At 42.7% G+C, this 27346-nt stretch overlaps 2 protein-coding genes across 3 annotated transcripts; one reads left to right on the top strand and one right to left on the bottom strand.

The window, feature by feature from the left end:
• The first annotated feature begins 20020 nt into the window (after positions 1 to 20020).
• On the top strand, positions 20021 to 20606 carry Arpc4 (Actin-related protein 2/3 complex, subunit 4). Its single transcript, XM_065231151.1, has one exon. It carries the CDS (start codon positions 20063 to 20065, stop codon positions 20567 to 20569), a length of 507 nt encoding a protein of 168 aa, XP_065087223.1. The 5' UTR covers positions 20021 to 20062; the 3' UTR covers positions 20570 to 20606.
• A 1427-nt stretch (positions 20607 to 22033) lies between these two features.
• Positions 22034 to 23558, bottom strand: Ufd1-like (ubiquitin fusion-degradation 1-like). 2 transcript variants are annotated; one of them, XM_065231149.1, is made up of 4 exons: positions 23358 to 23558; positions 23078 to 23204; positions 22862 to 23016; positions 22034 to 22797 (listed from the first exon to the last, which is right to left on the bottom strand). In XM_065231149.1, exons 1-4 carry the CDS (start codon positions 23358 to 23360, stop codon positions 22171 to 22173), a joined length of 912 nt encoding a protein of 303 aa, XP_065087221.1. In that variant the 5' UTR covers positions 23361 to 23558; the 3' UTR covers positions 22034 to 22170. The 2 variants fall into 2 exon arrangements, with proteins under 2 accessions (XP_065087221.1, XP_065087222.1); XM_065231150.1 differs by having other exon boundaries at positions 23078 to 23198.
• Positions 23559 to 27346: the final 3788 nt, after the last annotated feature.

The raw sequence follows: 27346 nt of genomic DNA, 5'->3' as shown, positions 1-27346 counted from the left end.
GCATGAGTGAGATGTATAGGTAGAAGGGTATGAAGATGCTCAATAATATATTTGCACTAGGTTGGCATCACAAGTAAGGGTTAGCTTAATTGTGTGGAAAGAATAGGTGCAAGTGTGTGGCTACGCTAATTAATTTATTTCATAAATCCTAGAGAAGCAAGGGTAGGGGAGGTGCACCAGTATTGGCCATAGCTTATGATAGACCCTTATGTGATAGATGTGCGCACACGCTAAGAGCGGATTATACCCCGTGCAGACTATGGCTTGTATCGTGTGATGTGGGCTGTCTTGCAATGAGCATTGATACATCTAGTTTTCACTGGAAATCCTATGTATGAGTGCTCATTGCGAGACGGCCTATGTAGCATGGTATAGGCCATGGTCTGCACCGGGTATTACCGTGTGTATGTGTATGTATGTGTGTGTGTATGTATATCTAACATGACGAGAAGCGAACTTTTGCGTGTTGCAGTGTTCAGTGCGGGTCTTGCGGTCCCTTTTTTGGCAATTCGATGCTGGAAGGTAGTGAAAATATGTATTACATGGCTTCACACTATTTTTATTTCGCTGGAAACCAGCAAATCTTTGCTGGATTTTGCCGAGCTGGAAATCCAGCAATCCTTCCAGCAAAAAAATATTGCTGGATAACCAGCAAAACAATCTGACATAAAAATGACAACACTTCACTGTAGAACCAGCAAAATTTGCTGGTTGTTTAGTACTATAGAAGAGGAATTTATTTTGCTGTATGATCAGCAAAATTAGTAAAGTATAATTTTGAGAAAAAATCAAAGATTTTATTGTTATTCAAACTTAATTTATTTCACACTTTAGCATCATAACTGTATCTCAAATTATGTAGTGATAAATTCAGTGAAAACGAAGAAATACTATCAAAAACGATGAATGTAAACGCCAACCCATTATCCACTTCCTCCTGCAAATAAATAAAAAGGACGTTACATTACATATGAACTGTTATAACAGATATTTGTGTGCAAATTTACTTTTAATTATGATACAAAATCACATTAAATAGCCAAACACATTGAAAACTAGAATAAAACAATCAAAATAAATCAACTTGCGATCAGGCTTGCGATAAAGAATCCACTTACAAAATTGCAATCTATTTGACAGTTCTCGCATTTTACTGATCATCCAGCAAACAAATATATTTGCTGGATTCACAGTAAATCTTAATTTTGCTGGATTCTGTTCAGCAATTCGTTTTGCTGGAAGGCTGATTCAAAATTTGGTGTGTTGACACACCAAAATTTGAATTCGCCTTCCAGCAATTTGAATTGCTGAATAATGTCCAGCAAAACTCATTTTTACTGAATATCAGCAACGGTTCATTTGAAGTGCTGGAAATCAGTAAACGTATTTTTATTGCTGAAACCAGTAAAATATGCAAGTGCTATCTGTCAGTTAGACTTATACTTCTTTACATGTATCACAAGTTGGTAAACAGTTGTTAAAGTCAGGTGACAGTATTATTGACAGAGTATTTATCTATTTCCTGCAAACATTCATCTTCGAGAGCGGTAAGATCCTCATGAAAGTAAGTCAAAATAAACTCTATTATAAATGTATCTTTTCCAGATGCTATCTAAAGCAGGTCCAGAAAGGATCACTGATAGTTTGCTTATCTGGTGGGGTTCATCCATCATATACATTGTGTTAATCCCAAATAACATCAATTAACCATGCCCATTTAATAAAATTCGCTGCAATATGAATAAATACAAAAAACTTCTTTTGTAAATCAATAATCTATATACATTTATTAAAACAAATAAACAAAACAAAATAATTCTGAAAGTACAGCAAAATCCTACTGCTGTCGATAAAAATAATTGCTGAAAATCCAGCAAAGTAACTGTCAAACTGGATTGCTGAAAGGTCAGCAAAGTTATGTTTTGCTGGATGGATTGCTGTAAATCCAGCTCGGCAAAATCCAGCAAAATTTTGCTGGTTTCCAGCGAAATAAAATTAGTGTGACGCTGTGCCAATCTTGTTGTTGCACTACCAGGAAAAAAGCACTTCAAAGGATTCAGAGCAAAGTTCTGAAAATGATTTTGAAGTTGCCTCCCTGGTACAGTACTACCGAAGTACATAGAATTTCGAATGTTGAGACTTTAGAACAAATGTCCAACAAAATAATTAATAATTTCAGGCAAAAATCGTTGCAATCCTCAATTGCAACGATTAATTCCCTTTATACTTAGATAAGATTTAGTTTTAGTTTTTAGTTTTAAGATATCAATTGTTATACAGACATGCAGGTTTAAAAAAAAACCTGTTTAAAATGCTGAATTGCCAAGACAGGAACAATGTAAAAACACTTAGCTAAATATCATAACAATTAAGGCTGGTAAGTTACTGAAGTTAATTCCTAAGGAACTCTGAAGAAGACTTCAAGAAAGTAGAATTCCAAAGGAATTTTGAGGATAGTTCCATCCAGCTTTCCATGCTCGGTAATGGCGGCCTGTTTGTATGAATAAATGTATCCTTCACTATGCTTTTTGACACTAACTGGAGGGCGTATGTTGTTCCATTTTCTACTGTTCCTGGGAGAGGGAAAGGGAAGGGGTTGAAATTCGAACATCCAGATAGTGTCAAAAAAAACAGTGAAGGATACATTTATTCATACAAACAGGCCGCCATTACCGAGCATGGAAAGCTGGATAGGACCTATGAGATTTGTCTCATGGAATGTATAAAGGGTGATACGGTCAAAATTTGGTCAATATCAACTTGACGTATTTCTTTCAATTTTGCATTTAAAAAACCTGAACACCCCTCATTTTGAAGGTGTGTGTGTAGAATGTTGCTCCTATTTTGATTTTGGAATTCACTCTTCAGTTGTCAAAATGCCGTCCAAGCAAGAAGAGCAGCGTATCAAAATTTTGCTCGCGCATCGCGAAAATCCGAGCTACTCGCACGCAAAGTTGGCAAAATCGCTAAAAGTTGCCAAATCAACCGTTACAAATGTAATTAAAGTGTTTGGGGAACGTTTGTCGACAGCCAGGAAGTCTGGATCGGGGGGAAATCGAAATCCGGAAGCCGTTGAGACGACAAAGAGAGTTGCCGGTAGTTTCAAGCGAAACCCTAACCTCTCTCTCCGAGATGCCGCAAATAAGCTGGGTGTATCGTCTACAACCGTGCATCGAGCCAAAAAACGAGCCGGACTATCGACTTACAAGAAGGTAGTGACTCCAAATCGCGATGATAAACAAAATACGACGGCCAAAGCGCGATCCCGGAGGCTGTACACGACGATGCTGACGAAGTTTGACTGCGTGGTAATGAACGACGAAACCTACGTCAAAGCCGACTACAAGCAGCTTCCGGGACAGGAGTTTTATACGGCAAAAGGAAAGGGAAAGGTAGCAGATGTTTTCAAGCACATGAAACTGTCAAAGTTCACAAAGAAATATCTGGTTTGGCAAGCCATCTGTACCTGTGGCTTGAAAAGCAGCATTTTCATAGCTTCCGGGACTGTCAACCAAGAAATTTACGTGAAAGAGTGTTTGAATAAACGTCTGCTGCCTTTCCTGAAGAAACACGGTTGTTCCTTACTGTTTTGGCCGGATTTGGCATCTTGCCATTACGGTAAAAAGGCCATGGAGTGGTACGCCGCCAACAACGTGCAGGTGGTTCCCAAGGACAAGAACCCTCCCAACACGCCAGAGCTCCGCCCAATTGAGAAATACTGGGCTATTGTCAAGCGGAACCTAAAGAAGACCAAAAAAACTGCTAAGGGCGAGCAGCAGTTCAAGGCAAACTGGCTTTCTGCGGCGAAGAAGGTGGACAAGGTGGCTGTACAAAATCTGATAGCAGGGGTCAAGCGTAAGGCCCGGCAATTCGGATTTGGAAAAGCGGAAGCCTAACTGAATATTTTTCCTGAATTTTATACTAATTGAACTTGAAAAACAAATTCAATTTGATTTTTTAAATAAACGATTTCACCGATTTACACGCGTTTTCCCTTGACCAAATTTTGACCGTATCACCCTTTAAGCAACAATCAATACGAAACTAACGATTTTAAATTGGCTCACCACTTTAGTAGCCTATTGGTACCAAGCAAACGATTAACGTACCCTATTCTAGTTGAAATTATATTACTACACTATGTTTGTTTTGATTCGCTATGAAAGTTTGACAGATAACATAAGGGGTGTGTGGATTCATGCAGAACATGCAGGGGTAAGTGAAAAAGCTTGTGACTGCTTGGGACCGTTGTTCTGGTACTGAGTGAGCCAAAAATAATAATGATTTTCTTCGGGACCCAGTGGTCTTAGAGTTACCTCTATGGTATAAGGCTGATGTTTTGGCAAAAATGTATAAGTGAAACACATGGATAAAATAATTGATTTTCGTTTCGTGTCGGCATATCCAGCTTTCCATGCTCGGTAATGTTTGTATGAATAAATGTATCCTTCACTGTGATTTTGACACTATCTGGAGGTTCGAATTATAACCCCTCCCTTTCCTTCTCCCAGGAACTGAAGAAAATGGAACAACATACGACCTCCAATTAGTGTCAAAAAGCACACTGAAGGATACATTTATGAATACAAACAGGCCGCCATTACCGAGCAGAGCATGGAAAGCTGGATATGTGGCTGACAGGGATAAGTTCCCCCTGATCGTAAAAGCCCAAACGCAATGTGGACGGAAGCGGAACGGAATCGGAAAATTTGACAGTTGTCATAAATGACATTAAAATGCCTAACCAAAGTCGATTTGGTTCTAACTAGTTTTCAATCCGACAAGAAGGCTTCCTCAGATCGGGATTTTCCGCTGCCGCTGCCGTTCCGCTTCCGCTGTCATTATGCCTTAACAGCAAGCAGAAAACCAGATTTTTTTAAATGCTCAATTTTTTTTTAAATAAAAGCATTTTAAGGTTCAATTTACTTTGATGATTTTTGGAAAATTTCAAAAGCAGTTTTTTTCGATGCATTATTTTAGATTGCAAAAAGCTCGCGGATCGCTACTTGTAAGAGGGAATCCTACGTGGTACTGATTTAATTGAAGTAGGGCTGAAGCGGTCATCTTGAGTTCAAGCGAAGATGATACGCCGTCCTTGGATTATGCTGCATAGGAAATGCTTTCGCAGTAAGCCTCCTTGGCTTAGTTTAGTACCTAATTATTATATTGGTACGAGGCAGTAATTTATTACATTAAATGTAATAACAAATTATTACATTAAATGTAATAAACAAATTTTGTTTCATTTTTGGGTCTTCTGTGCGATCTCGCTTATCGGGATACCTTTAGCTTGTATGCCCTATTCCTGTTGGAGCGATGACCGATCAAGATAATTAGATGGAACATTAATTTTTACAAAAGGTCTTTTTAATGCACCACCAACGTAGAGTGCGCCACGCGAGTTCGAGAAGAAGCGTCAACCAAACCGTTTGTTTACATCAGAATAACTATTTTTCACAACGCAAATTAAAGCATTTTTAATTCAATATCTTGCCAATTTCCATCGGTAATTGTCTTATTGTACGATTTTCCACAGATATGAACTGATTTGTACCTTAACTATTCACACACAAGAAATCCGGAAGATCATAACTACTAAGACACTTTTCTAATTTTCCATTTTTCTCAACAAAAATATTCCTGAACACCAGCAGGATCTTTGCAAAAACGTTGCAGAATTAAATTTTTCAACTGTAGATCAAGTTTTGGAGCATCTATGATAAATCAATTTATCAGGAAGAGTAAAAAAGTGTTTCGTTTCCTGTTTCACGGTAGAAATTTCTGCTCACAACACTCTTTTTGACGTTTTCCTATTCATCACCAGAGGTTGAATCCCAGGTTGAATCGATCGTTTAGTTTCTATTAAAAAGGCGTATAGAGGAAGAATAGCGCTGCCGTCGCTGTCAAAACATCTTTTCCTTACATCTAATTGGCAAATCAAAGTTGGCACTCGTGGAGATCATTCTATGCTTGATCGTCAAGCAGTATAGTTCGGCTCTTGCTCGCTCTGACGAGTTGTTCGAAAAAGTTCGTGGTGAAGTGTTCGCGCTCTCTCTCTTTCGCGGTGTTTTTTGTGTGTGTGCGTGCCCCGATATGGGGAAGCATCGCTCGCGAAGCCCGGTGAAGGACAAGAACCCCGGTGAAGGAAGTTCGGGTGTACCTACATCCAACAGATTTGCTGTTCTCCCCATGGATGGGAATATCCAACCAGCTGTGACGGAAAAACGCAGCAAGAAGAGGAAGAAGAATCGGGGCCAGTCCGATGGCACAATTGGTCGCGAGGATGCCTCTGCGGCAAACGAAGATTTCGGCAACGCTGCCGAAATAGAAAATGCTGCTGAAAGGTGCGCGGCAAAAGTGAAGCTACCTCCGCTGGTAGTGAAAAATGCCCATCTTAACGAGCTCATCGCGGATCTGGCGTCACTGGGCGTCAAAGCCGAATTCAAGTTGGGCAGAGTCGGCACCAAGGTGGTGCTCTGTACGAAAGCGGAGTATGACCTGGTCATCGCCCACCTGAGGACTTCCAAGGTGGAATTCTTCACCCATGACATTCCCGGTGAGAAACCATTCAAGGTCGTCATCAGGGGTCTACCGAACTTTGACCCGAAGTTGTTCGAAGCGGAAATCAAGAACCGCTACAAGCTGGCCCCAACTGCCGTCTTCCGGATGACAAGGAGGGACGAGAACGTGAAGAAGTATCCGGATTACCTTTTCCTGGTGCATTTCCAGAAGGGATCTGTGACGCTCAATGCGTTGAAGGCCATCCGCTCCATCAATTCCATCATTGTCCGATGGGAGCCATACCGTGGCGGCCTTCACGACGTCACCCAGTGTCAGCGTTGCCTGAATTTCGGGCACGGCACCCGAAACTGCTACATCAAGCCGCGCTGTGGCAAATGCGCCCAAAATCATGTCTCCTCCGAGTGCGTTGTCGACGAGTCGGAAACGTGCAAATGCGCCAACTGTGGTGGAGCTCATCAAGGGTCCGACAAACAGTGCCCCAAACGCGAGGATTTCAAGCGGATCCGAAAGCAAGCGTCCACAAGAAGTCAACCAGGACGGAAGAAGGAAAACATTCCGGCATTCAGGGTGGAGGACTTCCCGCCTCTTCGTGATACGCAACACGGTCAAGCAAATCCACGGGTGCAATCCGGTCCCCGCCAAGAAACGTCTGGTGCCTCAGCTGGACAAAGCTCTCCATCCCCCCCTGGATTCTGGAGACAACCACCAGCACAAAACGCCAATCCCGATCTCTTCTCTGCGGATGAGCTGATGAAGATTTTCGTCGACATGACCGGTGCTCTTCGTCAGTGCCGCAGCAAGCCCGAACAGATCCAAGTGCTCGGTAAGTTTATTATTCAGTATGGTGTCTAAACCGATAACTGTCGTAACATGGAACGCATGCTCTGTAAGAGCAAAAAGACTCGAGCTTGCTGACTTCCTCCGCAAGCATAGTATCGACGTAGGCCTCCTAACAGAGACGCATCTTAAATCCGGTGACAGCTTTTGGTTGCCTGATCACCACATTATCCGGCTTGATCGTATTGACTCCAGGGGGGGTGGTGTTGCGATCATCATCAAGAAAGGAATCAAGTTCTGCACGCTGCCGCATATTCGCACTTCTATCATCGAGGCCCTTAGTGTCGAGGTGGAATCACCAACCGGAAACGTCCGGTTCGTCGCCGTATACTGCCCTCGTCAGTGTGCTGCCAGTAATGGATTAGGCATCCAATTCAAGCATGATCTGACCACCATCACTCGCACGAGCTCACGATTCGTCATTGGGGGCGATTTAAATGCCCGCCACGAAGCATGGCGGAACTATCAGCGGAATCAGAACGGACGTCTGCTCTTCGACCACTCGCAGCATGGGCTGTATACAGTGAAATTCCCTGATGAACCGACATTCATCTCTCCGGCGGGAAACCCTTCCACGTTGGACTTTTTTCTATCGAACATTGGACTATCCAAACCGATGGCGATCAACGATCTCAGTTCCGACCATCAACCGGTGGTGGCTGAAGTCGGCACCCACGTGGAACCTGCTCAAAGCCTGCGCAAAGACTACCATCATGTCAACTGGGTGCAGTTTGGGCATGTGGTCGACAGAAACATCGATGAAAATCCGCCACTTGACACCGTAGAGGACATCGACCGGGCACTGGAAGGGCTCCACCAGGCCATATCCGTGGCTGACGAGACGTGTGTTCGACAAGTTCCTGTGAGGGGTAAGTTTGTTTCCATTGATTCCCACACCCAATTACTGATTCGCTTGAGAAATGTGCGTAGACGCCAGTTTCAGAGGTCTGGAGATCTAGCGAGGAAACGTGAAATGGCCGATCTGAACAGGCAGATTGCTTCCAGAATGGACTCACTCCGAAATGAAAGTTTCGGGCGTGTTGTCCAGAATCTGGATGACCGCTCCCGTCCATTCTGGAAGGTAGCCAAGGTGCTGAAAACTCATCCCAAACCCGTTCCACCTCTCAGAGTCGAAAATGATGACGATCGGCTTTTAATCACCCCACAGGAGAAAGCAAATGCGATCGGCGAGCATGTCGCTTCATCGCATTTGCTTGGCTCGTCTATCCAAAGTCCGCTCGATGATCAGGTTGCGCAATGCGTTCAAAACCTAGATGCCTCCCCTTGTGTCGTGCCTCCGGTGGATATGATTACAGTACAGCAAATTTGCTCAGCGCTGAAATGCACCAAGAACATGAAGGCCCCCGGGTTTGACGGCATATTCAACTTGATCTTGAAGAGACTCAGCATGAAAGTGCAGTCTCTTCTAACCGCTATCTTCAACAGATGTTTGGAACTGCACTACTTTCCAAACATCTGGAAAGTAGCAAAAATCATACCAATCCGCAAACCCGGTAAGGATCCAACATTGTCTTCAAGCTACAGACCAATCAGCCTCCTTTCAGCGCTGAGCAAATTGTTCGAGAAACTCATTCTCAATCGTTTGCTCAAGTTTGTGGAGGAAAGCAACATTCTCCTTCCGGAACAGTTTGGATTCAGAAAGGGGCACTCCACCAATCATCAGCTAGTACGGGTGATGAATAACATCCGAAGTAACAAAGCTGTATCCAAGTCCACAGCCATGGCCTTGTTAGACGTTGAAAAGGCGTTTGACAATGTTTGGCATGACGGACTTGTGTACAAGCTTTGTAACTTCAACTTCCCATTACATCTGGTTAAAATCACCCGAAACTACCTTCAGCAAAGGTCGTTTAAGGTATCGTTGAATGGTTGTCTTTCAGACACGTTTTCCATCCCAGCAGGAGTCCCGCAAGGCAGTCTGCTGGGCCCCTTGCTTTACAGCATTTACACTTCCGACATTCCTCCCCTCGGTGACGGTTGCGTGTTTTTCCTGTTCGCAGATGATACCGCAATAGCCGTCAAAGGAAGGATGCCTCGCGAAATAACGAACAAACTTCAACGATGCCTTAACGCCTTTGCTGATTATACCACCATGTGGAAAATCAAAATCAATGCCTCCAAAACACAAGCGATCATGTTCCTCCATCGGCAATCGCCCAAACTGAAACCGGCTCCATCTTGTACTGTAATCATGGATGGCACAAGGGTTGAGTGGTCCGCCGAAGTAACCTATCTCGGGATGTTGTTCGATGAAAAGCTCCTCTTCCGTTCGCATGTAGAGAAAACAGTAGTCAAGTGTTCTGCCTTGGTTAGGTGTCTGTATCCGCTGATTTGCCGCAGATCTCGCCTCTCAAGGGTAAACAAACTGGCCGTCTACAAACAAATCATAGCACCTGCGATCCTCTACGCAGCTCCGGTGTGGGAATCATGTGCACAGACTCACAGGAACAAAATTCAGGTCGCACAAAATAGAGTGCTGAGGATGGTTCTTGATCGTCCTTTCGACACTAGAATAACAAATTTACACGAAGAGGCAGGAATTGCCAAAATAGATTCAAGAATTAACGAAATTAAGACTAAATTTGCAGAAAAATGTAATTTATCAGAACATGCTTTGATAAACAACTTGTATATAGTAGGTTAGGTGCATATAGTAGTTGTAGGTTAGTTGTAGTTGTAAATAGTAGTTATAAGTAGTCTCCTTTTTCCAATTCAAATCAAACCAATCCCACCAAGGTGGTCATACTTTAAAATAGGCCTGATAGGACTAGTAACTGTAAATAATAATTAAAATCTCAAATGAACTAAAGTTGAAAAGACGCATCTGTGTCACTTGAAAAAATTCATAAATGTAAACCACACAAACACAAGAAATAAAGATCATTTTAAGTCATTTTAAGTCAGTGGCACTCGTGGAGAATAGATGGACTATGAGTGTGATGATGGTTTCCAAATTTTACACGGTGAGGTATACAAGTTCAATCTTAAAATGCTTTTATTTTGCAAATGAAGCATTTTATTTTAATCTGGTTAATGCTACGTTAGTAGAAAACTTAAGGACTACTCATAAGACATATAATATAGAAAAAAAAATTCTTTTAAGATTTTTAGGTGTATACATAGATTTCAGCTTTTCAGCAACTAGATTTAAATAAAACGCTCCATTTGCAAAATAAAAGCATTTTAAGATTGCACTCGTATACCTCCTCGTGGAAAATTTTGAAACCATCATCACTTTCATAGTTCTTCTATTCTCCACGAGTGCCAACTTTGATTTGCCAATTAGGTTCTGCAGCGTGATGTCACGAAAGAACTCACTGTTAATTTGACAGTTCAGTGGTACTGTTTACAAGCACTTAGTCGTTTTTTCGAAAAAAAAAAAATATTCTAAAATCTTCGAATTTCAACATAAAAATTGTCGAGGAACAGCGTGTTGAAAGGATGTTGCTCGTGGACATTGCAGAAGTGTGGTTTACATTTCACTGCAGTATGAAAAATTATCGAGAAAATCCACCCAAGAAAAAATCGACTAAGCAGTAAACAGTACCACTGAACTGTCATCAGATTGAGGTGAACCCCGATGGTACAAAACCTAATAGGGACACAACTGTCAAAGCAAGAAAAAACTATGCAGTTTAACAGTTCTGTATCCGGTATTATTCAACATCGGAACAAAGGGAACACCAGCGCTATTCTTCCTCTATAGTATATTAGCTCTTTTTGTAGAAGCCATCCATTTAGTAATACATTACTAAATTCATGGCTTCTACAAAAAGAGCTAATATACTATAGAGGAAGAATAGCGCTGGTGTTCCCTTTGTTCCGATGTTGAATAATACCGGATACAGAACTGTCAAACTGTCATTTACTATATATTGACGTAGGACTACGTCTTTGATTTCTATATGGGGGTACACTTTGTGAAAACCGAAAATGGAACATGTAACAAATTAAAAAAAGTTATTGAACGTTAATAACTCAGCTGCCCCTGGTCCAATTTCAATAATTTTATCACCAATCGATCAGAAATATGGCTACGCATTGATAAAAATGCTTCCAAATGTTGATTTTCAACAAGAAACTATTGAAAAACTGGTAAATGTTCAGCATTGTCCAAAAGCGTTGAATTAACTAACAAATCCACCAATTACCTACATGCATATGCCGCTTCCCCAGCACAGTCGTCAGAGAGTAGTAAGTAGACGAAACAAGTCGAAGTGGCATTCGCCTCCGATCCTCGGGCGCGTGCGAATAGGGAGCCATGTTCAGAACAAAACGCAAATTCTTCGAGATAACCACCATCCGTCGTCTGGCTCGCCGTGGCGGTGTCTGACGTATCTACGGTTTGATTTACGAGGTGTGCTGAAGGTGTTCCTGAAAAATGAGATCCGTGATGCTGTCACCTACACTAAACACGCCAAGCGTAAGCGGCCATGGATGTCATCTACGTTTTTGAAGTGACAGAGACGCACTCTGTTTGGTTTCGGAGGTAAATCATTACCAACATTGGACACAAAACGGCTCTTTTCAGGGCCACCAATCTTATTACAGAAAAGAGTAGGAATAGAATTCATCTGCCTGTTTGTCCATATTCAGAACCACCGACCACACAAAATGCTCATGTTATCAAACTGGAAGCAGGGATACAAATTATTTTGATCAACCTTGATCAACTTTGAATCGCCACGGCCGGATATTTTCGATGGAAGAAGCAACAATCTAACATCTAATTCGACGAAGACGGCAGGAAACATTTCTGGATCAACAATAGAATAGGGCCCATCAGCATTTGTAAACAAACCGTTCCAAAGCCTCACAAATCGAAGGCCGCTCACACAAACCAACACCAACATCTTGTAGGTAGAAGTTTCCCCTATCCGATGATGGTGTTGGTTTGTGTGGGTGGCCTTCGCTTTGTGAGTAAAGGGCTTTGGAACGGTTTGTTTACAAATGCTGATGGGCTCTTTTCTATTGTTGATCCACATTTGTGAAGCCGAATATTTACGAAAGAGAGTGTCGATGAAGAGAATCGATCAATGTAGATAGGACCTATTGAAAAGTGACGCGAGATTTGTTTTCCGTACTGAGCTCCAATGCTACCGACGCCAGGGAGGCAGCTCCCAGAGATGTTATGCCTTAGAACATGCCGATGGCGCCGACTGAGATTGGACCTAGGCCTGCTGGGGTGAGAGGTAATCACGCTAACCACAGACGCCAATATCTATCACGGCGAATGTGAACGACCCAAATTTGAGTTTAGCTATCTCAGAAATAAGAAATAAAGTGCAGGAACTCAGCGATGAGTAAGTTTGTCTTATTTTTTCCCAGGTTTTTCCAGGATTTTCCAGGGAAAAATTCCCGAATTTGAGAAAAGTAAAGATTGGATTCACTCAGTCTATTGGTACTAATCCGAGACTGAATAAAATTTTCGTCAATTTCCTCATTTTCTGGCAGATTTTTTAGGTTTTCCACACGAAATCATGAGACAAATTTACTCATCGCTGAGTTCCTACACTTTTGGCGATTATGAGTGAACTAAACTCAAATTTGGGTCGTTCTCATTCGCCGTGTACGCAAAAAGAAAATATCCAGTGTCGCTACTTGATAGCAAACTACTCATAATGGGAGGAGTCTTTGTAGCTTTTATACCACTTGGTTGCACATTATTCTGCTTTAACCTAAAAAAATATAAAGCAACGCTGCTGTCTGGTATCAGCTCATCACCATTCTCTGCTTGATCGTCAAGCAGTTCAGTTCGGTGTTAGCTCGCTCTCTCGAGTTGTTTGAAAAGTTCATTGCGATAGTGTTCGTGTTCTCTCTTTCGCGGTTTGTCGTGCGTGTGTGTGTGCCCCGTAATGGGGAAGCATCGGTTGCGAAGCCCGGCGAAGGTCCAGAACCCCGGAGAAGGAAGCTCCGGTGTGCCTACCTCGAACAGGTTTGCTGTTCTTCCCATGGATGGGAATATCCAGCCAGCTGTGTTGGAAAAACGCAGTAAGAAGAGGAAGAAGAATCGAGGCCAGTCCGATGTCACTGCGACGAACAACAGCGATGTTGGAGATTTCGGTGACGCTGCCGAAACCGTGAATACTGCCGAAATGAGCACGGCAAAAGTGAAGCTACCTCCATTGGTAGTGAAAAATGCCCATCTTAATGTGCTCATTGCGGATCTAGCGACGCTGGGTGTTAAAGCCGAATACAAGTTGGGCAGAGTCGGCACTAAAGTGATGCTCCGTACCAAAACGGAGTTTGACGTGGTCGTCGCCCACCTGAGGACTTCCAAGGTGGAATTCTTTACCCACGACATTCCCGGTGAGAAGCCGTTCAAGGTCGTCATCAGGGGCCTACCAAACTTCGACCCGAAGTTTATCGAATCAGAAATCAGGGACCGGTACAAGCTGGCCCCAAGTGCCGTGTATCGAATGACAAGAAGAGACGAGAATGTGAAGGCGTATCCGGATAGCCTTTTCCTGGTACACTTCCAGAAGGGAACGGTGACGCTCAACGCACTGAAAGCCATCCGGTCCATCAATTCCATCATCGTTCGCTGGGAGCCATACCGTGGCGGCCATCGCGATGTGACTCAGTGCCAGCGGTGTCTGAACTTCGAACACGGTACCCGCAACTGCAACATTAAGCCACGCTGCGGAAATTGCGCTCAAGACCATGCCACCTCCGAATGTGCTGCGGATGAAGCTGTGGCGTCCAAATGCGCCAACTGTGGTGGTGCTCACCAAGGATCCAACAAGCAGTGCCCTAAACGCGAGGATTTCAAGCGCATCCGAAATCAAGCGTCCACCAACAATCAACCAGCACGAAGGAAGGATAAGGCCCCGGCTTTCAGGACAGAGGACTTTCCACCTCTTCGTGGACAAGCGAATCCCAGGGTGCGATCCGCGCCCCCTCAAGAAACGTCTGGATCTTCTGCTGGACAAAGCTCTCCATCCCCCCCTGGATTCTGGAGGCAACCAACAGCTCAAACAAACAATCCCGATCTGTTCTCAGCAGACGAACTGATGGAGATTTTTATCAACATGACCGGTGCTCTACGTAAGTGCCGCAATAAGCCCGAACAGATCCAAGTGCTCGGTAAGTTCATCATCCAATATGGTGTCTAAACCGCTAACCATCGCTACCTGGAACGCTTGCTCTGTAAGAGCTAAACAGATTGAGCTTGCCGACTTCCTCCGCAAGCATAGCATCGACGTGGGTCTTCTAACCGAAACCCACCTAAAGTTCGGTGACAGCTTCTGGTTGCCTAACCACAACATTATCCGGCTTGATCGCACCAGCTCCAGGGGGGGTGGTGTAGCGGTCATCGTCAGAAAGGGAATCAAGTTCTGCACTCTGCCCCACATCCGCACTTCTATCATCGAGGCCATTAGTGTGGAGGTGGAATCACCAACTGGAAACGTCCGGTTCATCGCTGTTTACTGCCCACGCCAGTGTACCGCAAGCAACGGATTAGGAATCCAATTCAAGAAGGACCTGACCGCCATCACCCGTACTAGCTCCCGATTCATCGTTGGGGGCGACCTGAACGCCCGCCATGAAGCTTGGCGGAACTACCAGAGGAACCGAAACGGATGTCTATTGTTCGACCACGCACAACATGGACTGTACACAGTGCAATTTCCGGACGAGCCAACTTTCATCTCTCCAGCGGGAAATCCCTCCACGCTAGACTTTTTCCTGTCAAACATCGGACTATCCAAGCCGGAGGCGCACAACGATCTCAGCTCCGACCACCAACCGGTGGTGACTGAAGTCGGTGTCAACGTGGTTCCTGCTAGAGGCTGCCTGCGTAAAGACTACCACCATGTCAACTGGGTGCAGTACGGTCGAATGGTGGACAGCAACATCGATGAAAATCCACTACTCGACACCGTAGATGACATCGACCGGGCGTTGGAAGGACTCCAACAGGCCATATCCGAGGCTGACGAGACATGCGTTCGACAAGTTCCTGTGAGGGGTAAGTTTGTTGCTATTAATTCCCACACCCAATTATTGATTCGATTGAGAAATGTGCGTAGACGCCAGTTTCAGAGGACTGGAGACCTGGGCAAAAAACGTGAAATGGCCGATCTGAACAGGCAGATTGCTTCCAGAATGGACTCACTCCGAAATGAAAGTTTCGGGCGTGTTGTCCAGAATCTGGACGACCGCTCCAGACCATTCTGGAAGGTAGCCAAGGTCGTGAAAAATCATCCCAAACCCGTTCCACCTCTCAAAGTCGAAAATGATGACGATCGGCTTTTAATCACCCCACAGGAGAAAGCAAATGCGATCGGCAAGCATGTCGCTTCATCGCATTTGCTTGGCTCGACTATCCAAAGTCCGCTCGATGATCAGGTTGCGCAATGCGTTCAAAACCTAGATGCCTCCCCTTGTGTCGTGCCTCCGGCGGATATGATTACAGTACAACAAATTTGCTCAGCGCTGAAATGCACCTAGAACATGAAGGCTCCCGGGTTTGACGGTATATTCAACTTGATCTTGAAGAGGCTCAGCATGAAAGTGCAGTCTCTTCTAACCGCTATCTTCAACAGATGTTTGGAACTGCACTACTTTCCAAGCATCTGGAAAGTAGCAAAAATCATACCAATCCGCAAGCCCGGTAAGGATCCAACATTGCCTTCAAGCTACAGACCAATCAGCCTCCTTTCAGCGCTGAGCAAATTGTTCGAGAAACTCATTCTCAATCGTTTGCTCAAGTTTGTCGAGGAAAATAACATTCTCCTTCCGGAACAGTTTGGATTCAGAAAGGGGCACTCCACCAATCATCAGCTAGTACGGGTGATGAATAACATCCGAAGTAACAAAGCTGTATCCAAGTCCACAGCCATGGCCTTGTTAGACGTTGAAAAGGCGTTTGACAATGTTTGGCATGACGGACTTGTGTACAAGCTTTGTAACTTCAACTTTCCTTTACATCTTATTAAAATCACCCGTAACTACCTCCAGCAAAGGTCGTTTAAGGTATCGTTGAATGGTTGTCTCTCAGACACGTTTTCGATCCCAGCAGGAGTCCCGCAAGGTAGTCTGCTGGGCCCGTTGCTCTACAGCATTTACACTTCCGACATTCCTCCCCTTGGAGACGGTTGCGTGTTTTTCCTGTTCGCAGATGATACCGCAATAGCCGTCAAAGGAAGGATGCCTCGCGAAATAACGAACAAACTTCAACGATGCCTTAACGCCTTTGCTGATTATGCCACCACGTGGAAAATCAAAATCAATCCCTCCAAAACACAAGCGATCATGTTCCTACATCGGCAATCGCCCAAACTGAAACCGGCTCCATCTTGTACTGTAATCATGGATGGCACAAGGGTTGAGTGGTCTGCCGAAGTAACCTATCTCGGAATGTTGTTCGATGAAAAGCTCCTTTTCCGCTCGCATGTAGAGAAAACAGTAGTCAAGTGTTCTGCCTTGGTTAGGTGTCTGTTTCCGCTGATTTGCCGCAGATCCCGCCTCTCAAGGGTGAACAAACTGGCCGTCTACAAACAAATCATAGCACCTGCGATCCTCTACGCAGCTCCGGTGTGGGAATCATGTGCACAGACTCACAGGAACGAAATCCAGGTTGCTCAGAATAGAGTGCTGAGGATGGTACTTGATCGTCCTTTTGACACTAGAATAACAAATTTACACGAAGAGGCAGGCATTGCCAAAATAGATTCCAGAATTAACGAAATTAAGACTAAATTTGCACAAAAATGTAATTTATCAGAACATGCTTTGATAAGCAATTTGTAAATAGTAGATTAGGTGTATATAGTAGTTGTAGGTTAGTTGTAGTTGTAAATAGTAGTTATAAGTAGTCTTCTTTTTCAAATTTTCAAGCAAACCAATCCCACCAAGGTGGTCATTCTCTAAAACAGGCCTGATAGGACTAGGAACTGTAATTAATAATAATTGAAATTTCACAGGAACTAAAGTTGAAAAGACGCATCTGTGTCACTTGATAAGTTATCCATGTAAACCACACAAATTCAAGAAATATAGATCTGGTATCAGCTCATTTTCGCTTCGGACGGCGTGGTCAGCAATAGCAGCAGTAGGTCGTGGCAAAGGAGGTGCCAATCGTCATCGCAAATTCTTCGAGATAACCACCATCCGTCGTCTGGCTCGCCGTGGCAGTGTCTGACGTATCTCCGGTCTGATCTACGAGGTGTGCTGAAGGTGTTCGTGGAAAATGAGGTCCGTGATGCTGTCACCTACTCTAAACACGCCAAGCGTAAGTGGCCATGGATGTCCTCTTCAATAAAACGGCCCTTTTCAGGGCCATCAAGCTTACATCAGTAAAGAGTTGGAATAGAATTTATCTGTGCTTGTTTGTCCATATTCAGAATCACAAGCCCCCAACGACCACACAAACTTGGAAGCAGGGGTGCAATTGATTTGGATTGATTCTCTTAATCAACTTTCTTTTTGAAAAAGATTACTACAAATTTGGATCGCCTACAATTCAAAAACGGAAAGAGTTGAGATAATAGATATTTCCGGCATAACATTTGATAACGGCACAAAACTGCCGGTAATCGCAAGTCAGTCCCATCTGCATTTTAATCAATTTTGAGTTAGCATCATTATTCAGTTTATCTTTCTATGTTTTTTAAGATGTGCTTTTGAAAAAAGGTGGTTTGTTCAAGAAAAATGAAAAACAATACCAAGTCAAATTGTCCCACACCGAAGAGTAACCGCAAGTCAGTCCAATTAGAAAAAAATATGTTAGAAATGTTAGACAACACATCGCATCATGAGATTTGTCTCAAGACAGATTTTGTCCACTTCCCGTAGGGTATTTGGAACATGTACTGATGTGGCCAATATAGTTCTTACGATACTCAGTTTGACCGCCAATGAATGGCTTTGAATTCTCATGTGATTTGATATATCGCTTGATGGATTTTGTTTTAAAAAGAATTTACCACTTCCCCGAGGATACCCCGAACATACCCGGGTTTGGCCAACATGGTGCTGGTGACTGATCATGACTCTTATCGATCTTATTTTTGAATTCTCATGTGAATTATGTGAATAATCAATTGATTTATCGCATGGTGGGTTTGGTACGTTTATGAAAAGCTCTGGTCTGATGAAGAACCATACTCACCGGAATACGTTCCGGCCATTGCTCTGGAACCAGCAAAACAAATCCAGAAACATTCAATAACGTTCTATGGGACCATGGTATCTTTCTACTGTTCAATATTGTGCTAAACTAATGCAGCATCGTCATGGAACTGTGACTGACTTGCGGTTATTTTTCTCATTGACGTTAAATGTAATCGCAAGTCAGTCCCATTCAGATTTTGGCCATAAAATAAAAATTTCACGATATTTTTTCGATATTTTATGGTAAACATAGATGCATTCTATCACATTGTACGTTTATTTTTAACTTTATCCCTCCAAAATAAGTGTCAAATCAGAAAAGTTGTAAAATCTTTGAACGCCGTTTTCTCATTTCCAGTTTTTTACAGATGGGACTGACTTGCGATTATGGGCAGAAAAGCATTTGTAAACAATCCTTCTAAGGCCCTTTACACGCGAACCAAAGTACGCCCACGTAAACCAACAACATCATTCGCGTGTAAAGGGCCTTAGAATGTTTGTTTACAAATGCTTTTGTGCCGTTATCAAATGTTATGCCTGATTTGATCAATTAAAAGAACTTACTGCTCTTCACATTTATTCCGTCCACTAGCGGTCCTACGTCAAGCTTCCGTTCGTGCCCCTAGGCACAGGCCCTTCTACTTTTTTCTATATTCTGCACAAAAGAAACGTTCTGCACCGCCCCATTCATAATAATAAGTATAATAGTCAAAATGCATGACAAACATCAATTTTGCGTGGTTCTACGTCATACTGCGGTCGTGCCTAGGACACAACCCTTTATTTTTTTATTTATATTATATGTCTATTGAGTAGTCCTTAAGTTTTCTACACTCATAAAATTCGACACATTTTTATTGGCGAATTTCCATGTAAAATTCCACATGATTTTCATGTGTCCACACATAAACAGAATCCACTCAAGGGAACACATGAAATTTATGAGTCAAATGAATAGTATGTGAACAATGAATTTTATGTGTACACATAAGAACTATGTGTCCGACATGCAAATATCATTTGTTTATCACATTGCAATAATTCATGTGTGGGACACATAAAAATAATCATTGAATTTTTATTAGTGTACTAACGTAGCATTAACCAGATTTAAAGAAAATGCTCCATTTGCAAAATAAAAGCATTTTAAGATTGCACTCGTATGCCTCACCGTGTAAAAATCTGAAAATATCATCAATCTCATAGTTCTTCTATTCTCCACGAGTGGCACCTTTAATTTGCCAATTACTTGCTCGAGATTAAAACCTCCCCGTTGAATACCATCCTTTGTTCGCTTCGCATGATATCATGACGCAGCCAGTTATACAAACTGATTCTGAAGGGCGCTTCTTTTTCCATTCGTTCCTTGTGAAAACTGTCAACATGAATGAGCTGTCGCCGTTCGGAAAAAGATAAGCAAAGGAAAAATTCGCAATCAGTGGGAGTGTTTTCATCGTTTTCTACCAAATTTAATCGTTTTAATCAGGTAATTACTGCAGCGCATGTTAAAGTTCGTTCCAATTCGTCCCCAATACCATTCTAAATTATTCCAGAGCTCAACAGAATGGCCGCAACGCTCAAACCGTATCTGACGGCAGTTCGTCACACCCTCACGGCAGCGATGTGTCTGACTAACTTTTCCTCCCAAGTCGTCGAGCGACACAACAAACCCGAGGTGGAGGTCCGCTCCAGCAAGGAACTGCTCCTGACACCGGTCGTCATCTCCCGAAACGAGAAGGAACGGGTTCTGATCGAAACGAGCGTCAATTCCGTACGGATCAGCATCGCCGTCAAGCAGGCGGACGAGATCGAGAAGATCCTCTGCCACAAGTTCACCCGTTTCATGATGATGCGGGCGGAGAACTTCATCGTGCTGCGGCGGAAACCGATCGAAGGGTACGACATCAGCTTCCTGATCACCAACTTCCACACGGAGCAGATGTACAAGCACAAGCTGGTGGACTTTGTGATTCACTTCATGGAGGAGATCGACAAGGAAATCAGCGAGATGAAGCTGGCCGTCAATGCGAGGGCCCGTATCTGTTCGGAGGAGTTTCTGAAGCGGTTCTAGACCAGGGCAGTAGGGGTAGATGCATTTTACAGTCGATCGAATATCATGGTTCAAGTGGTTTTTGTTCTTCGGATTTATTTTTTTTTTAGAATGGTAAGTGATGTCCGTTTAGCGAGGGATTGGATTGGGTGAGATGACTCATCCGGGCCTCGTTTCCAGTTTCTTTTTTAGGATTTTTCTAATGCGGTTCGCCGATCTTGCAATTCCATGAAGGTGAAACGTAACTACGCTACTAATACACGTTTAATGTCTACTACATACTATATATCTAATTCTAATGATGCAAGTTTAGATTCAAGTATTATACCTAGTGTCGATTTATGGAGAAGGTTCAATCCAATTAAAAACGAGCCAAATTTAGGAACAAAGAGATAGAATAATCCATTCGACTGTTTCTTTTCTGGAGAAATTTCCCAAAATGTTACGATCAAGTCACAGCCTCCGTGTGCTTCAAGTTAGAATCCGGATATCAGCTGATTTATAGAAGCGCAGTTTTGGCATGTTTTGAAAGTTTGTTCTTTTTCAGTGTTGAAAGTTTTGTTATGATTCGTATAGTATTAAAAAGTTATGCCCGTTGGAAGACGAGAGAAGAAACTTAATTCTACGATAATTAATAGAAAATCCAATGTCAGAATGTCTACTACCTGTTAAACTTAAAATATTCAGGGAATTTTCAAATTCCTTTACCAAGCAAATTTTTACGAATAGAATATATTGAAATACGCCAGAGTTACTCTTACTCCTTCAACGAAATAATTCTGGAGTGGATTCTTTTTTCAGTAACAACATAAATTCTTAGGCTTGAATTGTGCTTTTTTGAGGTTCTGGAGCATGGATAATTTCTACTGATTATAAGCTTGGACATTTTGTTGAAATCTTGTACCTAATGAAATCAAACTTTGAGAAATGTTTTAGAAGATTTTGGAACGATGATAAAACGACATTGAACAAATTCCACGAATCCAGATCTCAAATAAATTACGGGTCTTGGAAAAGTTTGGAAGCTTACAAACTTTAATGAATGAATTTGATGGGAATTTCCAAGGATCTCTAGGAATTCAGAGGATGATTTTTAGGACAATGATATCTGGAGATTCCTTTCAAATTAGTTCTGAGGAACTCCAGGTGAAACGTAAGGAGAATTCCAAGAGAATCCTGATCCTGAGTAGGATTCAAATAAGTTGACCAAGGTGACGCGGGATGGTGGTGAAATAGCTGAGATGACCGCTGAGGTCAACCAGGCTTTTGTGCTGCGGATGATGGCATGCATTGTAACGAAAGTTCATCGGAATATTTTTTAAATAAGTTTAATAAATAAGCTTCTTTTTGATTACTCAACATTTGTCTTGCCTCAAACCAATCCCGGGATAGAGCTGATTCTAACTGAAGCAATCCCTATCAGAACAAGATTCAAGTCTAAAATAATGATTCTTCAACTAATATACCAACTAAAAGAAGACACCGCTGTAACGCTACCTCCTTCCGGTTATCACACTCTAAATTTACGATTTTATTCCGTGTTCGCATATCAGTAGTAGGTAGTAGATTACAGCAAAAATTAGAAAACACCCCCCTGATCACCCCACCTCTTCAAGCGGAACTCATTTCCGACTCTTCTTTAGACTGAACCCTTCGCCCTTGAACGCCTCGAACGGGTCTTCTTCGTTCTTGCTCTCGAGCGCCTCGACTTTCCGGACGGTCCGGTCGAATCGTAGCAGCCCGAACGGATGGTCATAGTCCGGAATGCCACGGACGTAGTCCGCCCTCTGAGCCGGGGCCGATTCCGACACTGAACCTTCCTTTTTCTTCTTCCCATCAAGTCGCGATCCGGTTCCCTTGAATGCCACGAACCCGGCCGGTTCGGGCATCAGCTCGGACGGATCCACCGTCATCGGTTCTTCCTCTTTGGCCTTCTTCGTCGGCTCGGTGTAACCCACCGGTGGAGCAAACTCCACGTTCATATCACACTCGATGATGGTGACCGCTGGGCCCGGTTTCGTCTCCAACACGGACAGTTCGTACGTGTAGTTGTTGTATTTGATTGCAATGAGGTCACCGGTTGTGAGACAAGCGAAATTTCGCAGACAGTTCTCCAACACTGCCTTTGGGTTGGTGATGTCCAGGAATTCAACACTCTGCGGTTGGAATTTGGAGTATTTGGCCACCGGGAGAGACACACTCTCGATTTGCACTATATCACCTTCCTCCAGCAGAAGATTGTGCATCATCTACGAGAAATTCACAAACCTCAAACAAGATTCCTTATTTACCGCATGACTTCTTCCAACTTACCCAATAGGGAATGTAAATCTTCCCTTCATCTGCCACAAACTCCAGCACTCCGGCATGTGTGCTACGGTTGATTTTGTTGTTGGTCAATTTGAACAGCATCGGATACTCCACGTTCAGTCTGGTTAGCTGATCCAAAGCTGACGGTGGCATAATGACTGGAAAGAACAACGGATTGTCCAAAAAATGTTTAACCCCTTCCAAAAACCGCCAACTCACTTTTTCCTCCATTCTCGACATCCTGGCGCTCGTTTCCTGGCAGCATTGAAACCGAATAGCACTTGTAGGTGGTGTTGAACGGACGGGAAAGGTCCGGGAACATCATGTTAAATCCGTTGAACTGGAACTAGCCGGAGTTAGAATAACAATAATCATTAGACGCCCCATCGCCACCGGATGGAAAATCTCGGGAAAATCCACACACAAGGAGGAGCGAGAACAAAGAATGACATGCACGAAGCCAAACACGGAACTGCTGCCACACGACGAATAGACTTACCATTTTGTGAACTCTAGTTTTTTTTTCCCCCTGAGGAAGCAGTGCAGTGAATTGGATTTTTCAACGAACCGACGGCCGATTCTGGTGCGGGATGGTTTCAAGTTTATCTACTGGATAAAATTAGAGGCTGATTGCGAAATTTCACTTCCGTAACTATTGACGTCCTGCGCTTTCTTGTGGTTAATTTTTCGCTGCTGATGAATGACGATGTAAATATAATAACACAAAAATTTCCTTTGACAGTTTCTTTTCAGTAGCTGGTTCTGTTCCTGCGATGGTTTTTCTCTGTCAGGCAGCGCATGCAGCTGATAAGTGCCCTTCAGAAAATACTATCTGAGCGAGATGAACGAACGCAGCCAAATAGGGTGATTATGAATACTCGATTAGTTTTTGAATAGGTCGAATCTCGATTAATTTTGAATAGGTTCTCGATTTGTCGATCAAAAAACGATTAACTTGAATCGCTTTTCAGTGCGGTATGTTCGCAATAATTATACATACAATCATTAATATAAGCATTAAACATTTGATTGTACCGAGCATCCTTTTCTTGAAATTAGAGAGGTGAAGAGGTAACATTGGGCTCATGTAAACAAGGATAAATGAATTAATCATTCCCAAAGGGCCTTGAAGGAGCTAGAGTTGCGATCTGGAGTGCTGAGAGGTATTCACTTTCAAGCAAGCTTTTATTGATTATTGAGCTGCCCTTATGATGAATTCTAGGATAGCTCGGATGACAAGGCAAGCGGCTGGTGAACGGAAGATATAAAGCATGGCCGATCTAAAATCTTGTTTAAATATTTCCTGATTGGATTTTCTGTTTATAAGAGGATACAAACATTTTATATATTTGTTACATTTAGCTTGAATGCCTTCAATGTGATCTTTAAAAGTTAATTTTTGGTCAAGTACTAATCCAAGATATTTCACTTGGTTTGACCAGGAAATTGGAACTCCGTTCATAGTGACTATGTGACTACTACTAGGTTTCAAAAACGAAGCTCTAGGCTTATGTGGAAATATTATAAGTTGAGTTTTGGAAGCGTTGGGAGAAATCTTCCATTTTTGTAAATAAGAAGAGAAAATATCTAAACTTTTCTGAAGTCTGCTGCAAATAACACGAAGACTTCTTCCTTTAGCGGAAATGCCTGTGTCATCAGCGAACAAAGATTTGTGGCAACCCTGAGGCAAATCAGGGAGGTCCGAAGTGAAAATGTTATACAATATAGGCCCAAGAATGCTACCCTGAGGAACTCCTGCTCTAACAGGTAGTCGATTAGATTTGGAATTTTGATAATTTACCTGCAGAGTCCTGTCAGTTAAATAATTTTTGAACTAATTTCATAATGTAAAGTGGAAAATTAAACTTTTTCAATTTAGCAATCAAACCTTCGTGCCAAACACTGTCGAATGCTTTTTCTATGTCTAGAAGAGCAACTCCAGTTGAGTGGCCTTCCGATTTGTTTGAACGAATTAAATTGGTAACTCTTAAGAGTTGATGAGTAGTTGAATGCCCATGGCGAAATCCAAACTGCTCATCTGCAAAAATTGAGTTCGTATTGATGTGAAGCATCATTCTATTCCAAATTATCTTTTCAAAAAGTTTACTTATTGAAGAAAGCAAACTTATTGGGCGGTAGCTAGAAGCTTCAGCTGGGGGGAGGTAGCTCATCGATTCTTCCGGTTCGCCTCCTAGCATCGTGCTATAAGGTACCAGGCGATAACCAGGGTAGTTGATCGATAGCTCGATGACGTCATTTCGTTGGCGTCTGCTATGGGAAATTCTCATAGCAGGCGTTGACGATGGGACGTTGTCGAGTTGTTGAATAGCAACTATCGTGCTAACTCACCGATTACCTGTCGATCTGCCAAATTTGGAAAGACGTCTGCATTGAATTGTCTCATATAATAATATTCCGCCCACTATATCACACGAAATTGCGAGTAGTTGAGTGGAATGGAGATAAGTTAAGCATTGGGTACAGGACCAAGTCTCCCCTGGGTGGTGCCAGAAGATGAGCGCAATAGAATCATCAAGTTGCCATAAGGCACGGAATGAGACTATTGCATGGCTGGGTAGTCAAAGTCTTCCATTCGTTAGTCATTTCAGGTGGATTAGAACAGGTTTAGGTTTAGGGTGGGCGTTGGCCAGATTTGGATTTTTCAGATATAATCCTAAATAGGACCTAGATTATTTAATACACTAGTAACCTCAACTTCTGTCACAATGTTTCATTGTGACTAATCAACACTCAATGGGTAAAATATCAAATTTGCGGTAAATTTGAAAAAAAGGGAACTTGGAGTGTAGAGTGCACTGCCCACTGGACGATTCTGAAGCCTGACCAAGTGAGTGGGTTACGGGTTTATTTGATTGTACGTCATTTCCAAGTTATATATACATTCATACCATTGGCATTTTGTATTTGAGATAAGACAGAGACAGGATGCGGAGGGCCGCTTAGGGGGAGCGTAACCCATGTTATGGCTTCCATTTATTAAATAGTTCAGATAGGCTGGAAATGATAGGTTCATGGTGAGAAAATGTACCATATGGTGCCCGTTCACTGATCAAAATTAGATTCAAATCGTCAGGCCCTGCCCTGGAATAAGGGAATTGACGATGATTTGTCAAGTTTCATTTTGCATTTGCATATAATTGTAAGTTTAGGTTTGCTTTTGTAATTGTAAGATAGATAGTTTGCCTCAATTGCCTCAAAACATTGAGTTAAACATGACGAATCATACCTCTAAAATAGTAGTAGTTACAGTGCCGCATTATCTAACTTTTGTTTTGTTTGTTTACATATAACTAATACTAATACCTCCTTGTTTTCTCTCTAATTTGTCTGCTATGTCCCACCATCACGATGAGAGATGAGCTACCGTACATGGTACACGCTCATATACACTCCCAAAATAGTATGCCGCAAGTAAGTATATCACAGAGGCAACTAAAGATCCAGAAACAAAAACCGATAACGCTGAACGGCAGATTGGTTTACAGTGGTCGACCAGGGTGTGTGCGGATAAATTACAAAATTACAATTAGGGTAGATGTACCAGTTATGGCTGTGCGTTCCTGTTGTGGTGTGTTCCAATCGTGGCCTATGGAAATCCTATATGCCATGGTTGGAGCGCATCATAATAGGAGCGTATAGCCGTGACTGGTACATCTACCCTACATCATTATTCCATACATCAGCTTGAATTACGTTGATCGATATTACATTTTTTTTGCTGTGCACTACACCACCGGAGCCAGAAAAGTTCAACAATCCATCGTTGCTTATGCCTTTGTTGTCGTTTGGAACCAGTTTTGCGAGGTAGGTGACGATTGTGCGTATTTCTCGCGTAAATTTTGAAAAGGGCCTAGCCTGAACAATACGTAAAGAGCAAATTGAAACATTGTACGTCGCGTGAATGTGGAACTTAATGAAGGCCTAAGTACTTTTTCGTAGTTTTTAGTTTTCGGATTTGAAAGATCGTCGGTTACAGTGGCCTGCCCTAATAAACGTGTACCATATACTGACGATATCTTAGATGGTGCGACCATACCACATAAAATTGGGATGATATCCCGAATTGGTGGTTAGGCGCATCTTATGGTTATTGTTTATGCGGGTGCTTACTGAGCAGAAAAACGCGGTCCCAGGTCCTTACATATCAAAGAAATTTATAGTAAAATCGCTTGTGTATCGTGTATTTTGCGAAACTCGTTGTTGTCGTTGGTTCCGGGTTTGAATGGATACAAAAATTTGAGCAACGGTATTATGTGATATGAGGGGCTCGGTGGCCTTAGAGCAACCGTTTTTGCTTACTGAGCAGAACATCATGAGTCTAATCTCAGGCCCATCCACAATCAAGATTCGTCAATCGTTTTATTTGTTAATATGACTACATGGTAATAACAGCAACTCGGTGATTAAAAAGGTGCTCGTCTGCCTAGTGGCAAACGTTTTTGCTTACTGAGCAGAAAACCGTGGGTT

Source organism: Ochlerotatus camptorhynchus, unplaced genomic scaffold (assembly GCF_037179485.1).
Source record: "Ochlerotatus camptorhynchus isolate MF236.1 unplaced genomic scaffold, CSIRO-AGI_Acam_v1.1 ptg000343l, whole genome shotgun sequence".
In the NCBI taxonomy this organism is placed as follows: domain Eukaryota; kingdom Metazoa; phylum Arthropoda; class Insecta; order Diptera; family Culicidae; genus Ochlerotatus; species Ochlerotatus camptorhynchus.
Note: the sequence above shows the minus strand (reverse complement) of the source record. Positions and strands in the feature narration are given on the sequence as shown.

Coding starts and splice junctions, on each gene's coding strand:
- Ufd1-like (XM_065231149.1), bottom strand. Junction 23,017..23,077: donor TGTCGAGAATGGAGGAAAAA/GTGAGTTGGCGG, acceptor TGTTCTTTCCAG/TCATTATGCCACCGTCAGCT. Junction 22,798..22,861: donor AGATTTACATTCCCTATTGG/GTAAGTTGGAAG, acceptor AATTTCTCGTAG/ATGATGCACAATCTTCTGCT.
- Arpc4 (XM_065231151.1), top strand. CDS start 20,063: ATGGCCGCAACGCTCAAACCGTATCTGACGGCAGTTCGTCACACCCTC.